At 42.1% G+C, this 15,949-nt stretch overlaps 1 protein-coding gene across 1 annotated transcript; it reads right to left on the bottom strand.

The window, feature by feature from the left end:
• Positions 1-5,635: 5,635 nt before the first annotated feature.
• On the bottom strand, positions 5,636-15,727 carry zgc:109965 (M28_nicalin_like domain-containing protein). The gene is made up of 16 exons (XM_021568923.2): positions 15,652-15,727; positions 15,172-15,362; positions 14,730-14,920; positions 14,409-14,553; positions 14,094-14,191; positions 13,846-13,923; positions 13,648-13,751; positions 12,084-12,172; positions 11,601-11,740; positions 11,316-11,494; positions 11,066-11,153; positions 10,877-10,915; positions 7,744-7,913; positions 7,564-7,617; positions 7,234-7,312; positions 5,636-7,006 (listed from the first exon to the last, which is right to left on the bottom strand). The coding sequence occupies exons 2-16, from the start codon at positions 15,314-15,316 to the stop codon at positions 6,950-6,952; spliced, it is 1,656 nt and encodes a 551-aa protein (XP_021424598.1). The 5' UTR covers positions 15,317-15,362; positions 15,652-15,727; the 3' UTR covers positions 5,636-6,949.
• Positions 15,728-15,949: the final 222 nt, after the last annotated feature.

Genomic DNA, 15,949 nt, shown 5'->3' with positions numbered 1-15,949 from the left:
ACTCTCCTGCGTCTCAAATGGCACCCTATTTCCTACCTTGTACACTGCTTTTCACCAGAGCCCCCACATAGGACTCTTATCAAAAGTAGTGAACTATAAGGAAGGGTGCCATTTGGGACGTAGCCCCTAAGTGACACTTTCACAACCAACCAGAGCCCAATGTTAGCCAACCATGCAGACGGTATCATTGAAACTTCAGTGTGCTGAGAGGTCCTCAAGTGACATTCACAATAGGAGACTATTCACTCAGTGTTCATTAACACAGGTTATTGCACTGACATTTTGTGGCATTGATGAAACATTCCTGAACAAAATAAAACTCAAAAACAGGATGTAATAGAAATAACAGTTTTCTCTTGTCATTCGTACAATATATAACTTTTTTGTACTTTTACCCCTTTTTCGTGATATCCAATTGGCAGTTAGAGTCTTGTCCCATCGCGGAAACTCCCCTACGGACTCGGGAGAGGCGAAGGTCGAGAGCCATGCGTCCTCCGAAACAAGACCCTGCCAATCCACACTGCTTCTTGACACACTGTTCGCTTAACCCATAAGCCAGCCGCACCAATGTGTCAGAGGAAACACCGTCCAGCTGCTGACCGAAGTCAGTTTACAAGCACCCGAAGTCAGCTTGCAGGCGCCCGGCCCGCCACAAGGAGTCGCTAGATCGCGATGGGACAAGGAAGTCCTGGCCGGCCAAACCCTCCCCTAACCCGGATGATGCTGGGCCAATTGTGCACCGCCTCATGGGTCTCCCAGTCATGACTGGCTGTGACACAACCTGGGATCGAACCCGATGCTGTAGTGATGCCTCAAGCACCTTGATCCAGTGACTTAGACCCCTGCGCCACTAAGGAGGCCCGATGTGCAATATCTTTAAGTTCCAAGAATTCAACCAATATGGAACACTGGAATCCATAAAACGGCATTGCTCCTGGCTGCACCTCTGAAATTGTTTTAATAAATGACAGGTTTTATGTATCTGGGTTTGATAGAATTTGAGATCAACATGCTAAAAGAGAGTTCTGATTCTACATAGTTACAGCAAAGGCCTCATGTTATGGCAGCATTGATTGTTAGTGTTGTGCTATGCCACCAGGATTGGTTCAATATATAAACTGATTTATAGAGGTTTGATGAGGTGAATTACTGTGGCTCACCACTACATATAAAGTCAAATCAGCATTACTGTATAGTTGAAAATGATGCGATATGGTGACCACCGTAAGCAGCAGTGAAAATTATAATTTTGAAAGTACAAAATTGAGTGGTCAAATCCCCCAAAAGCATTGATACAGGTTATTTGATCACTTATGGAAATGCTTATAGGCCTACATGTCAGGGTAATGGGTTCAATTTCCAGGAGTCCCCCATACGTACAATGTATTCATGCATGACAAAGTTGCTTTGGATAAAAGTGTCTGCTAAATGGAATTGTTTGTATTATTATTATGTCAAATCAAATGTATTTGTCACACGCATCGAATAACACAGATGTAGACGTTTACCATGAAATGCTTACTTACGAGACCTTTCCCAATAATGCAGAGCTAAAAAGTAAGAAAAACGTGCACACAAAAAATAACAAAATAGTAACACAATAATGAGGCTATTTACAAGGAGTGCCGGTAGAGTCAAAGTTCAGGTGTATGAGGCAGTTGAGGTAATATGCACATGTAAGTAGGGGTAAAAGTGACTAGGCAATCAGGATAGACAATAAATAGAGTAGCAGTGGCGTGTGCTGTATGAAAGAGTGTGAAAGTGTGTCTGTGTGGCGTCAATATGCATGTGCGTGTGAGTATGTGTGTATGTGTTGGTGTATCAGTGTAGTATGTGAGAGTGTGTGGGTAGAGTCCAGTGAGTGTACAAGAGCCAGTGCAAAAAAAGGGTGTCATTGCAAATAGTACGGGTAGCATTATGTAAAAAATAAAAAATAATAATAAAATAAGATCAGCGCAAAAACACAAAATAGCACAATTGGTCAGGACCCCATAAAACGCCTGCTACTCCCTCCAGCGCCATAAAGTCATGTCCTGTTACCCAAAGGGTCATTGAATCATTTTGATTAGCTTCAACTCAGTTTTCTATTCAGAAGAATGCCTCACTTGTTTTTTCACAAATTATCTCAGTTTTTAGGCATATTTATTCCGTTCCTGACATTATTTTAAGCTGTCCTCCCCTCAGCAGCCTCCTGTGCTTTACACTTCTGACAAACCTCACCTTTCACATAAGGTGCCAAAACCAACACGTTTCACAGGAATAGTCAAAAGAAACATAAGCCAACAGTAGAACTAAGAATGCTTGTGAATAGTCTGTGTGTGCATGCAAGGCTGTGTGAGTGTGTGTGTGTAAATGTTATTGGAGCCTGGGTCGCATGTGTTGAGACAGCCACTGTCTGTGTGTCTCTGTGTGTGTGTGTGTGTGTGTGTCAAGCTCCATGAGCAGCAGCAGGAGGCCAGGCAGGGGGCCAGGGCTACATTGGGGCCAGGCCTGGCCTGACAGGGTTGGGTCAGCTCTTTCCACTCTCCCCCCTAGCACAGCACAGCAAAACCAGAGAGGGAGGAGGAGGAGAGATGAAGGGGGTGCTAGTTGGCTCTGAGCTCACTGCATTGATTTGGTCTGGGTAATGGAAAGAATGCACAAACCCTAACGAACACACACATGCACCATACACACGCATACGCACACACAGACCCACTGACATACGTATGTATGCAAACAAACAGGATGTCACAGGTCACACGCAGACATGTAGAAACACACACACATCAAACACTCTTACGCCCTTTCATTAATTTTGCATTTTATCGTTAGCTGGAGTTATGAAGCCAAGATTCTAAATTGAATGAAATAATGGTGTCATTAGACATTATCCATCATCTGTGACTGATGTAATGGTTGTGGACAATTAGGTGAATTATTGCACTCACACTGTAAGTCATCTATGAAAAACAAAATCCACCATGTTTTTACTGTACTGTCTAACTGTTGTGCAATCACAATGTAGAGTTTATAGATGCCACCATTAGCTATTCTTAGTAGAATAGCTAATGGATGAGTAACAGTGAAAAAGATCAGTCATTTGATAATGAACTCGAGAGTTTTGGGGAGAGTTTACTGCCTACGGAGCACCGACAACAAAACAGCAGAAAGCAGAGAGCAGAATGGAAAAAGTGAATAAGAGCAAGAGGAGAAGGGAGGTGGCGGGGAATACAAGAAGATGAATGCTCCTGCGCCAGTCGCAAGGCTGGTTCTTGTTACGTGTCAAGAATCTGGCGTCCTCCAGATGTGTGTCATGTTTATATTGGGCAAATCCCCCAGAGAGATTTAATTTGCCGGCCCTGCTCTCTGGTGAACAGCTAGCAGAGATGGAGAGAGAGAAGGGGAGAAGGAGAGTGAACGTGAGTGAGCAAGAAAGAAAGAAAGAGAGAAAGAGAGAGTGCGCCAGAGAGAGAGATAATTACGGAAAGTTGGCAGCCAGCAGAGGAGCAAGCTGTGGCAGGACACAACGGAAAGAATAAGATTAAACACAGAAAAATGCAGGGTAATAAAGTTTAAGACAAAAAAGATGAGTAATGACCATGCTCCTCAGCCTCTAAAAGGTGAACTTCCTCTCCTAATGTTTTGGCTAGTTTGTCCAGGAGTGCAGACTGGTTGTAACAAGGATAACTTGTAGGGGAGGGGTGATCTTCAGGTCATAAGAAAAATGTACTTTGGGGCTCTTGTTTCAGGGCAATTATTATTTTTGTTAATGAATTTTGTTTATATCTTTTGTTTTTAAAATGTAAGACATGCAAATATTATAATCCATACATATATTCGGGGTATTTTCTCACTAACTTCGATAGTCTACTGGGAGAGTTAAGGCCAACTGTTCGCTGTCCTCTTTCTGTCCCTCTCCCACACTTCCTGTGTGGACCAGCGGCATGGAAATCACGCTAATTAACTATCCTTGAACTGTAAATCTCAAAATAACATTCACGATAGCAATCCAAAACCATGGATATCGAGCCAACATAAAGCCCTATAGAACATGAAGGATTTCTTGCTACTTGCAAGAATGCTAAGTATGTCAACTTCTTGTTGCTCCCCATCTGAAAATTAAATATTGTAATCAAACTCGAGGGAATATTACTCTCAAACTACACTGTGTTTGAACGTAATATTGCCTGCCCCCGACTTTGACATAACCTCAAATGTAATAAAATGGGGATTATGTACAGTTTCAAAAGTGAAAAAATAAGACTATTTTAAAGGAGAACGTGCAACTGGTATCAATACAAATTAAATGCTTGTCATACTGTACTCAAAAACATTGTTTCCTAGATGGATTGTAAGGAAAGAGTGCCAATTTGCCATGTAAAGGCTCTGATTTAACCCATACAGCCATTTCCACTCATCCTCCCAAACATCACTTGGAAAAATGTATTTATCAAGGAAGATCATGTAATAGTATTGGGTCACTGTGTCTGCTAGTTTATGAACTTACAATATGGTTGGCAACTGATCTAGACTTCAGATGCAGGTATATAAATATATCTATTGCTGACTGCAGATATGCACTGCTACATGGATTATCCAAGAGTCCAGGCCTAGGTCAAAATGGTATGGAGACAGGTTGTGTAACGATGACTGATTTAGATTTAGTCTTTGGCTCCCTCTGGCGGATGTACTAAATGCCAGCACACAGTCTGTACTGTTCCTAGGGACTGTACTGTTGTTATTCATCCAGTCAATGTACTATACATAGCCTATCTATTTAGGAACTACATTTTCTTATATAACTTTGCCCTGTGCTTCTCCAATCTTGTACTTCCTATAGCCTATCGTGCACTGCTGCTGAATGTATCAGAGATGAGGGGCATACATCAATATATAATAAGCAAGAAAATAATCACAAAAAAATATATTACAAATTACATGACCTGATTTGTTTCCTCGAGTTCCCAGTTGTCTTGAACACACTGAAGTTGAAAGTCTGAAATTTCAGAGTTCCCAGTTGTATTGAACGCATTTCTACCACTGTATGGCATCACTACAAGCGCTACTCGATTCGCTAGGTTCTCTACACGCCAAGCACAAATATGGACTGATCGAACAGCCAATGGAAAGGTAAAAGCGAAATGCCCACCAATACTGGCCTTAGCGAGGAGAATGAGAGAGCAGGGTTGTAAACCAAAGTTACATATGGTCTAATTCAATATGTACATTCCAAAATGCTGAAAAATACTGACATTTAATCGATTACAAATTACCCTCCCCTGAACATAAATAATAATAATACTAAACCCTGGCTGAAATTGAAAAAGCATGATCATCACCCCATTTTCCTCCAGGTAACAATTGCGTAAATTTTAACCACTCCCTAAAAATAAAGACTCAAGTCAGTGAGCCACCCAGTAAAATACAAAGTATCTGGTTTAAAATGTACTTAAGTATCAAAAGTATAAATTACATCCTATACATCAAATTCCTTACATTAAGCAAAAAAGACCGACCACTTTAAAAAAAATAATCGACAGACAGTCAGGGCAGCACTCCAACATTCAGACATAATTTACAAACCTATTAGTTGCGTTTAGTGAGTCCGCCAGATCAGAGGTAGTAGTGACGACCATGCGTTCTCTTGATAAGTGTGAATTGGACCATTTTGCTATCCTGCCTGAGCATTCGAAGTGTAACAGGTACTTTTGGGTGTCAGGGAAAATGGGAGTAAAAAGTGCACATTATCTTTATGAATATAGTAAGAGTCAACAAAAATTACTCACTTATTTTTACTTAGTTACTTTACACCACTACCTGCCAAGCAGGGAGGGAGATTTAGTTTAGTACCACACGAATGCCTTGCTGCTCCCACTGTCTAGCCTAGTGTTGCACATTATTTGTAAGTGGGGTACAAACGTTTTTTAACACATTGTGCCTTATTGTAAACCACACAGTATCCGTCCAACCCCCATGTATCCCCAGCAAAAAGCCTAGCTATTAGCAACTGTAATAAACTCAACATGGGCATCTTTTCAGGCAAGTAAACAGGAGTTAATTTATCTAAATTGCAATCCTACAATTACTGCTAAATCGATCCTCTAATGTCTTCTTCTCCACTCCCTCATGTTGGCACTGATCATTAGCTGACATTCTAGAAGATGCTGTGTCTGGCTGATCCACGTGTCTAGAAGTTTGTTGTTCTTCTTTGTAGGCTCGCACGTCCTTTCAAATAAGTGTAGCCGAGCCTGTGAAAGTAAAACAACTCGAGGGCACGGCCTTCACGTTGGAAAGGTAGTTTGATACACTTGAATGACTTGCTTTAGTTATTTAGCAAGAGTAATGGCACAGAGGTTTTGCTAACGCTCTTTATCTCAACCACTGAGGTGTGATCACAAGTTTATCGAAAACTACAGAGGACATTCAAGGATATTCAACAACAGTGTTATACGAAAAATACATACGCTAGGGGGTGCTCAGTCCTATAGCATGACGGGGGCTTGAAGTTATGCAATGTGCAGTTCATTGCTCTTTAGAAAAACAAAAATAAGATACATTAAAGAATTAAAGATGGCTTCGGCTGAGAGTGTTTCTTTATACGATAATCCAAATGTAGCTAGAAATGTTATTAATAGAAAAAGCGAAACTTTTGAAAATAAAACAAACAGTTCATGTTATTCAGAGGGTTTCTGTTGATTTAAAACAACCGTAAAAGTAACTAAATGCATCTCATACAAATTGGTGACATTTTTGTTGTTGTCACCATTAACATGGACGACAAATTATTTTTAAATAACCTTTTCAACAATGCCCCATGGGCTTGTTCAGTTGAGATAGTTCAAACAGAAATGCAGTATATGGCCTACACAATTCCCTATTCAGTGTCAGTTCTTGCACAAAAGTATTTTCCATTGGACCTAAAAAACCCAACTCTGACTTCCAGGTCTTCAAAGCATTGGTCACAACCTTACTTCTGTTTGGACTTCACAGCTGCTTTCAGTTTGGTGTAGAGATATCCACAATTCTTAAAAAGGAAGAAGGAAAGTGGATAAATGAGCACATGGTCAGTGTTTCTTGAGCAACAATTTCAGACCCTGGCACTAATGCATAATTAATATTGCATAATCTCACAATAAAATAATATGCTTAATATCCCCGTTGGGAAAATGCACTTTTTTGGATCCAGTGACAGGGTTTGTTGACAAATGGGCAGTCTATGTATACCAAGGTGAACTGTGAATGTCTACCAACCTCGATGGCATAGTAGACTATCGCCAGGTAAGCAGCTATACAGCCCCCAAGGAAGAGGTCAAAGGCTGCTGGCTTAATCCTGGTGATAAAACATGTAGGGAACGAAATCCAGTTAACAATTACCAAACATAATGAAAACATGGAAACAACCTCAGAAACACAGACGATGAAATGCATTGTTTACTTAAATGTGTATGCACTATTCGTATAATAAAAATATGAAAAATATAAGGTTAGTCATTGGATTGGCAAGTGTGGGTGTTTGGATGCTGTTTTCCTCATTGGACTAGCACCTAAAATGTGACTGTTTTACACATGTAGTCCTCATACCTATACATCATCATTGGTTGCTCCATTTGGTCAAAAAAGGTAAGTTCAGGATCCCTGAAAGAGAAACAAAACATTACCAATTCACTCTTAACAATCATAATTTCAAGGAACGAAAGGTAGGAAGACGTGTTCTTTATGGCTGTGTGCATGCGCACGTGCGTGCGGCTGTCTGTCTTGTACCTCTTGTCTTGGCGGAAGGTGTGTCTGTGGACCTGGTGCAGATAGTACCTCAGCTCATGTTCCAGAGTGTTCACCAGTATGGTGTGTTTGGGATCCTTATCCAGCTGTGTTGCCCGTGGGATGGACGTCAGGAAGGACATCAGGCTAGACATGCGACTGTCCTGAAACTCCTATACCAGAGATTGAGATGGACTATTGAGGATGCATACTGTACAAGTTTAGGTTAGAGGTACAGTGCCTTTTGAAAGTACTCATACCCCTGGACTCATTTCACATGTTGTTGTGTTACAACCTCAATTCAAAATGGATGAAATGTATATATTTTTTCTCACTCATCTACACACAATACCCCATAACGACAAAGGGGAAACATTTATTGACATTTCAATAAATATTTAATTTACATAAGTATTCACACCCTTTTGCTATGACACTCCAAATTGAGTGTAGGTTCAACCAATGTCCTGTTTCCATCGATCATCCTTGAGATGTCACTACAACCTCATTGGAGTCCACCTGTGGCCAATTCAATTGTTTGGACATGATTTAGAAAGAAACACACCTGTCTATATAAGGTCCCACAGCTGACAGTGCATGTCAGAGCAGAAACTATACAATGAAGTTCAAAGAACGGTCTGTAGATCTCAGAGATAGAATTGTGATGAAGCATATACTGTGTGTATATATATATATATATATATATGAGGAAGGGTATAAAACTATTTCTAGCATGTTGAAAGTTTCCAAGAGCACAGTGGTTTCCATAATTGGGAAATGAAAAAAAAATATATAGATTTACCCCGACTCTGCCTAGAGCTGGCTGTCCGACCAAACTGAGCAAGAAGGACCTTAGTAAAAGGAACGTAAAAGACTGAGATCATAAGGAAAAAGATTCTCTGGTCTGATGAAACAAATGTTACTCTTTGACCTGAATGCAAAGCGATATGTCTGGAGAAAACCAGGCACAGCTCATCACCAGGTCTAACACCATCCCAACTGTGGTGGCAGGATCATGCTATGGGGATGCTTTTCAGCAGCAGGGACTGGGAGAACGGTAAGAAGAGGGAACAATGAATGGAGCCAAATACAGGCAGATCCTTGATGAGAACCGTGCAAACGACCTTAGACTGGGGTAAATATTTACGTTCCAACAGGACAATGATCCCGAGCATACCTCCAAAGAAATGCTGGAATCCCATTGACAATATGTGTAAAGAAAGACTTGAAGATGGCGGTTCACTACTGAGAGAAAAATGCCTGACTCCAGAAAAGCTGATACAGACAAGATGACTCAAAGCTGTAATCACTGCCAAAGGTACTTCTACAAAGTATTGACTCGGGGGGGTGTGAATTCTTATGTAAATTAAGATATTTCCGTATTTCATTTTCAATACATATGGCAACCATTAAAAAAAATACTATGGGGTATTGTGGGTAAATGGGTGAGAAGAAAAAAAATATTCCATCCATTTTGAATTCAGGTTGTAACATAACGTGTGGAATAGGTCAAGGGGTATGGATACTTTATGAAGGCACTCCAAGACGGAATTGTTTCACACAAAAAGTGGCAATTAAGTGTTGCCTTAAGAATGTTAGATTTGTATCTGCATTTGCATTTATGGAACCCCATTAGCTGCCGCCAAGGTAGCAGCTACGCTTCCTGTGGTCCGGGAGAATTAAGGCAGTTATACAATTTTAAAAACATTACAATACACTTATTACATAATTCACAACACTAAGTGTGTGCCCTCAGGCCCATACTCCACTATCACATATCTACAAAACAAAATCCATGTGCACGTGTGTGTATAGTGCGTATGTCATTGTGTGTGTATGCATATGTATGTGCCTATGTTTGTGTTACTTCACAGATCCCGCTGTTCCATTAGGTGTATTTTTACCTGCTTTTTAAATCTGATTCTACTGCTTGCATCAGTTACCTGATGTGGAATAGAGTTCCATGTATTCATGGCTCTATGTAGTACTGTGCGCCTCCCATAGTTTGTTCTGGACTTGGGGACTGTGAAGAGACCTCTGGTGGCACATTTTGTGGGGTATGCATGGGTATCCAAGCTGTGTGCTAGTAACTTCAGCTTGTCAACACCTCTTTTGAAAACAAGTAATGATGATGTCAATCTCTCTTCTACTTTGAGCCATGAGAGATTGACATGCACATGATTAATGTTAGCTCTCCGGGTACTTTTAAGGGCCAGCCATGCAATTTTTCCAAGTCCCTCTTTGTGGCACCTGACCACACTACTGAACAATAGTCCAGGTGCGACAAAACCAGGGCATGTAGCACCTGCCTTGTTGATAGTGTTGTTAAGAATGCAGAGAAGCGCTTTAGTATGGACATCTTAGCTACTGTTGTATCAATATGTTTTGACCATGACAGTTTACAATCCAGGGAAACTCCAAGCAGTTTATTCACCTTAACTTGCAAAATTTCCACATTATTCATTACGAGATGTAGTTGAGGTTTAGGGTTAAGTGAATGGTTTGTTCCAAATGCAATGCTTTAAGTTTAGGAAATATTTAGGATTAACTTATTCCTTGCAAAACATTCCAAAACTAACTGCAGCTCTTTGTTAAGTGTTGCAGTCATTTCAGTCACTGTAGTAGCTTAAGTGTAAAGTGTTGAGTCATCCGCATACATAGACACACAAAGCCAGTGGCATGTCGTTAGTAAAGAATGGAAAAAGCAAGGGGCCTAAACAGCTACCCTGGGGAATTCCTGCTTCTACCTGGATTATGTTTGAGATGCTTCCATTAAAGAACACCCTCAGTGTTCTATTAGACAAGTAACTCTTTACCCACATTATAACAGGGGGTGTAAAGCCATAACAAATCAATATTTCCATAAGCAGACTATGATCGATAATGTCAAAAGCTGCACTGAAGTCTAACAAGACAGCCCCCACAATCATTTTATAAATCAGTTTCTCTCATCCAATCACCAGTCATCAGATTAACGATTCCCCTTGCATTATGTTTGCACTGTGCATAGGACAGTCAACTTCTGATAAATCTGCTTGGAACTGATGCAACAGTGTACGCTAAACTGGATGACAGAATTGTTCCTTTCATGACTGTAGATGCCTTTCCTGATTCTGGTAAAACATAAAAATCTTACCATTTGGCCCTTGAAGACCTGTATGTCTTTTGGGGAACCCTATTGGAAAACAAATTGAGATGAGTTTATTTGTTTCCTCATTGATTAAAATAAAGTATTATTTTGTGTGTGTGTGTGTGTGTGTGTGTGTGTGTGTATATATGTGTGTGTATATATGTGTGTGTGTGTGTGTGAGTACATGTTTTATACCTTGTCAGAGAGATTATACATAAACCGAGCTAGCGATTCTGCAATAACGATGGCATTGCGCTTCATCTTCCTCAAGTCCACGTGCAACCTGTTGGGAGGGTAACAGTCTCATTATGGACCTTTTCCAGACTCTGTAATAATACCAATATGTCTAAGAGTCTAGATACTAGACTGGAAAAATCTTGTGGAATATGCATTTAATATACTGTTGTCATTCTACCCTAAAATAAAACAGAGTAGTGCCACTCACACAGTGTCCAGGATGGAGCCTCTGAGTTCAGCTTTGGGGTCCTCCAGGTGAGACAGCGTGAATCCTGGTATCCTGCGCATGGCATAGCGCTCGTGCTCCCAGGAAACAGTGGACTCCCCCAAGTTGATCTTCTTGTGGACCATCCCAAACCTCACCCAAGGGAACCGGGAAGAAACTACCTACATGGAAGGTGGTGGGATGCATGTACGTTTAGTTCATACAAGTGACATTGGGCCATCAAGCGCCTCCACACTTCCTACAATATCTGCTGGTGGGAGGAGTTACCTGCTCCAGATGTTGTACGAAGGCATGCTGAGGGGTGCCAGGTTTGGGGGGGCGGGACACGTGCAGGAACATGTCGTCCCCATTGGCCAGCGTGTCCAGACACAGAACAAATGCCACATTGTCATGGAGAAGGCTGGTCTCTGGAGTGAGACAGACCACAAGGATAGAATCAACTTGAGAGAGACATAAGGCAAGGCTACAATCAACCAGACTGCAGGGCTGTTGTAGCAGTGTCCTCCCAGCCATGGTTCACCCACTAAACAGCAGATGAAAACACAAGTATGTGGCATAGTAGGTAGGAAAACATGTGTTTAGGGGGCCTACCTCCCTACTGTAGAAGCCGGGTGTACGTGCAGTGGGTAAAGTTTTTAGGGTGTAGATGCTTTATGTTTCTGACTTGAGATGGTTGGTCTTGGTCTAGTCTTCGATAGTTCTGGTCTCGACTCCATAACTGAAAGACGATCAAGTGAAATAACAACTCACCGGCATGATCCATATTCTCCTCTATAAACCTCTTGGTACCCAGGAAGTTATACTTCCCACCGCCAGTCAGGGAGAAAAGAAGATGGTATCTAGAACACAAAGAACACAAGTGTCATTTCAAATGCCCAAACATTCCCTTAAAACCTGATTGGATAAGGTACTATTACTCAAAGTGTATGATATTTGAAATGTAATAGAAATGTAATATACAGTGCATTTGGAAAGTATTCAGACCCTTTGACTTTTGCACTTTGTTATGTTACAGCCTTATTCTAAATTAGATTTGTTTTTTTAAATCTTCATAAATCTACACACAATACCCCATTATGAAAAAGCAAAAACAGGTTATACATTTTTGTAAATCTATAAAAAATGTTAACTGGATTATCACCATTTACATAAGTATTCAGACCCTTCACTCAGTACTTAGTTGAATCACATTTGGCAGCGATTACAGCCTCGATTCTTCTTGGGTATAATGCTACAAGCTTGGCACACCTGTATTTGGTGGAGTTTCTCTCATTATTCTCTGCAGATCCTCTCAAGCTCTGTCAGGTTGGATGTGGAGAGTCGCTGCACAGCTATTTTCAGGTCTCTCCAGAGATGTTCGATCAGGTTCAAGTCCGGGCTCTGGCTGGGCCACTCAAGGACATTTAGAGACTTGTTTTCCAAAAGACACTCCTGCATTATTTTGGTTGTGTGCTTACGGTCGTTGTCCTGTTGAAAGGTGAACCTTCGCCCCAATTTGAGGTCCTGAGCAGGTTTTCATCAAGGATCCCTCTGTACTTTTCTCCGTTCATCTTTCCCTCAAGCCTGATTAGTCTCCCCAGTCCCTGCCGCTGAAAAACTTTGCCACAACATGATGCTGCTGCCACCACGCTTCACCGTAAGGGATGGTACCAGGTTTCCTCCAGACATGCCGCTTGACATTCAGGCCAAAGAGTTCAATCTTGGTTTCATCAGACCAGAGAATCTTGTTTCTCATGGTCTGAGAGTACTTTAGGTGCCTTTTGGCAAACTCCAAGCAGTCTATCATGTGCCTTTTAGTGAGGAGTGGCTTCCCTCTGGCCACTCTACCATAAATTGGTGGAGTGCTGCAAAGATGGTTGTCTTTTTGAAGGTTCTCCCATCTCCACAGAGGAACTCTGGAGCCATGTCAGAGTGTCCATCAGGTTCTTGGTCACCTCCCTGACCAAGGCCCTTCTCCCCTGCTTGCTCAGTTTGGCTGGGCAGCCAGCTCTAAGAAGAGTCTTGGTGGTTCCAAACTTCTTCCATTTAAGAATGATGGAGGCCACTGTGCTCTTGGGGAACTTCAACACTGCAGAAATGTTTTGGTACACTTCCCCAGGTTTGTGCGCGACACAATCCTGTCCCAGAGCTCGTCAAGGGGTCTGAAAACATTTTCCGAATGCACTGTATATGTGATTAATTATTTTAATTTCATCTATGAATAGTGATAATATTTAATATATATAGTAATCATTTATGCCACTTAGCGACTTAAAGTCATGTGTGCATACGTTTTACGTCTGTAAATAACTAAAAGATAGTGTGTTTAACTCACGCAGGCTGGCTGTGGGGGTTGCTATAAAGTTTCTGGAAAAGACGGACCAGCTCAAGCAAGATGATGACTCCGCTACCGTTGGAGTCTGCTCCATATGACAGCCACTGTTTTACACACGCACCAATATTTTTGATTGAAACTCCGTATTTGTGAATACATTTTTATTTCACTAGTATACGCAGCGTGCAGTTGACTTACTGGAGTAAGGCCGTAGGAGTCGTAGTGGGCCGTGATAACGATGGTGGGCGCATCCTCTCCAGCACCAGGAAGTACACCCTGAAGGCACACTGACCAATCACAATCTGTACACAAGTCTGACTTGGCTATGTTGGAACCAGAAGGCCTAACACAGTTTTTCACATCCAATTATAATTCATTCCAAGGTTCATATGCCATAAGAATTGGCTGATGTCCTTGGTCATAGACAAGGTTGGAGAGAGACTCACCTCCAGAGTAATGATTGTACTGTCAGTGATGGGCTTGATGGGGTTGGTGTTGCTCACTAGAATCTGAAATACGGTGGCTGTGACCATACTACGGAACACTGACAGAGAGTAAAAGAAAGAAGTTCAAGTTGTGTAATGAAAGATGCTGAACCTATTACATTTATTATTATTAAAATCGATTTTCACATTGCGCTGTATCCCCCTCCTTTCTCTTCCCTCAGTCTACCTCCTTTCTTTCATCCCCTTTACTCATGCCCCTCTCCAACCTTCCTACTCTCCAGACCCTCTTCCTCCCATCCCGCCTTCTCCACTTACCTCGGACCAGTATAGAGGAGGTGCGAGAGGCTGCGGCATGCTTGACCTCTTCGTACATATAAAGGAGCTGCTCGTCCTCCGGGGTCACGTACACAGGCATGATGGTATCCTTTAACAACGCTTCGCTCTCACTCACCATGAATGTCTGTATGGAAGCAAAGGGTTAACACTATATTGGATTAATGTGCCACATATCCAGAACTTGAAGGTGCCAGGTAGAGAAAACAGGCATTGTCATAAACCTGTAGATTGATGTATACTCCCAAGTGATTGATATTACAATAGAATGGGCCACCAACCCTGATAAAAGGTCTAAGATACCTGTATGATATCCTGGGGGACAGCGGACATGTTTTTGGGTAGCAGGAGGAGTACAGCGGCAGCGCTCTGCCTCAGAGCCTCAAAGTATCGCTCCACGGTGAAGTCCGGCAGCTTCATGATGACACAGCGTCGTGTTAACACTGGTTCGTCTGCTGAGCGGGCCTCCGCCTGCACGATGGCACCGCGACAACCTCCACAGGTCAACACAGAGGTCACATGAAAAAACACAGTTCCAAACTTCACTTTGTCTTTCCTGTCTCAATCACAGAAAATAAAAATACAAAATAATGAAAACAGTGCACAAATATCTTCTTTAGGAGTACAGCACATAAAAAGAAAGCTGCTCCACAGAGCTGCACTATATATTTTGAAATGATAAAATAACATGGGTAAACCTTTCTCTGGTGCAGATACTTAAGTATGTCTGGCCAAGTGACCCTACCATGTTTTTCCTGCTGAATGGCATACTGCTGCATCCTATAGGCAGTGAACTCGTAGGAGGATACAGTAGGCAGCACAGAGGCATGCAGGTGCTGAACACACAGCATGAGCAGTGCAGCTGCTCGGGGCAAAATTCTCAGCAGCATGGCTCCACGTCCTGATGAGATCCCCTTACTGTCCTGACACAGAAATCTATGGAGGAAGGTTGGCTGTTAAAACAAGCACGATACATGTGCTTATTGAAAACATGATCGCTCAAATAGTATTCCTCTTTTTCAGGAGATTCCCCAGATACGCCAATAGAAAACTCCCTTACTCCTCACCTTACCAACAGATATAGCACTATAGCCAAAGGATTTACGAAGTACCTGAGCAGCTTAGGAGAGACGCATACCATTCTCTCCATGGCCTATGCCCAGAGTTAAGTTGGGGACCAAACTATCCAGGGAGAGACACTCAGGGCCTGTATGTCTTTACTCACCTGTCTCCTAGGCTCTCTCCCTCTCAGTGATCAGACAGCGAGTTCTCTCCACACCTCCTCGCAGCGTGGACATAGACTAGCCTCCTAAGGGAGAAGGCTCAAGACGCCTCGTTGGTAAGCCGCTAAACCTGTGTCCACCATCTGTCCCTGGGGATAAAGTCAGGCTAATCACCCCCTCTTCCCTTCTCTACCCTACCCTCCTGGCCTGGCCCATAGTTACTGTCACAACCCCAATCACTAATCACTAGTGGAGGTAATAATTGTACAAGCCCTTGGTCATTGGGCTATCGCCTACAAT

This window comes from Oncorhynchus mykiss, chromosome 17, assembly GCF_013265735.2.
Source record: "Oncorhynchus mykiss isolate Arlee chromosome 17, USDA_OmykA_1.1, whole genome shotgun sequence".
In the NCBI taxonomy this organism is placed as follows: Eukaryota; Metazoa; Chordata; class Actinopteri; order Salmoniformes; family Salmonidae; genus Oncorhynchus; species Oncorhynchus mykiss.
This window is presented reverse-complemented; position numbering and strand designations above follow the sequence as displayed.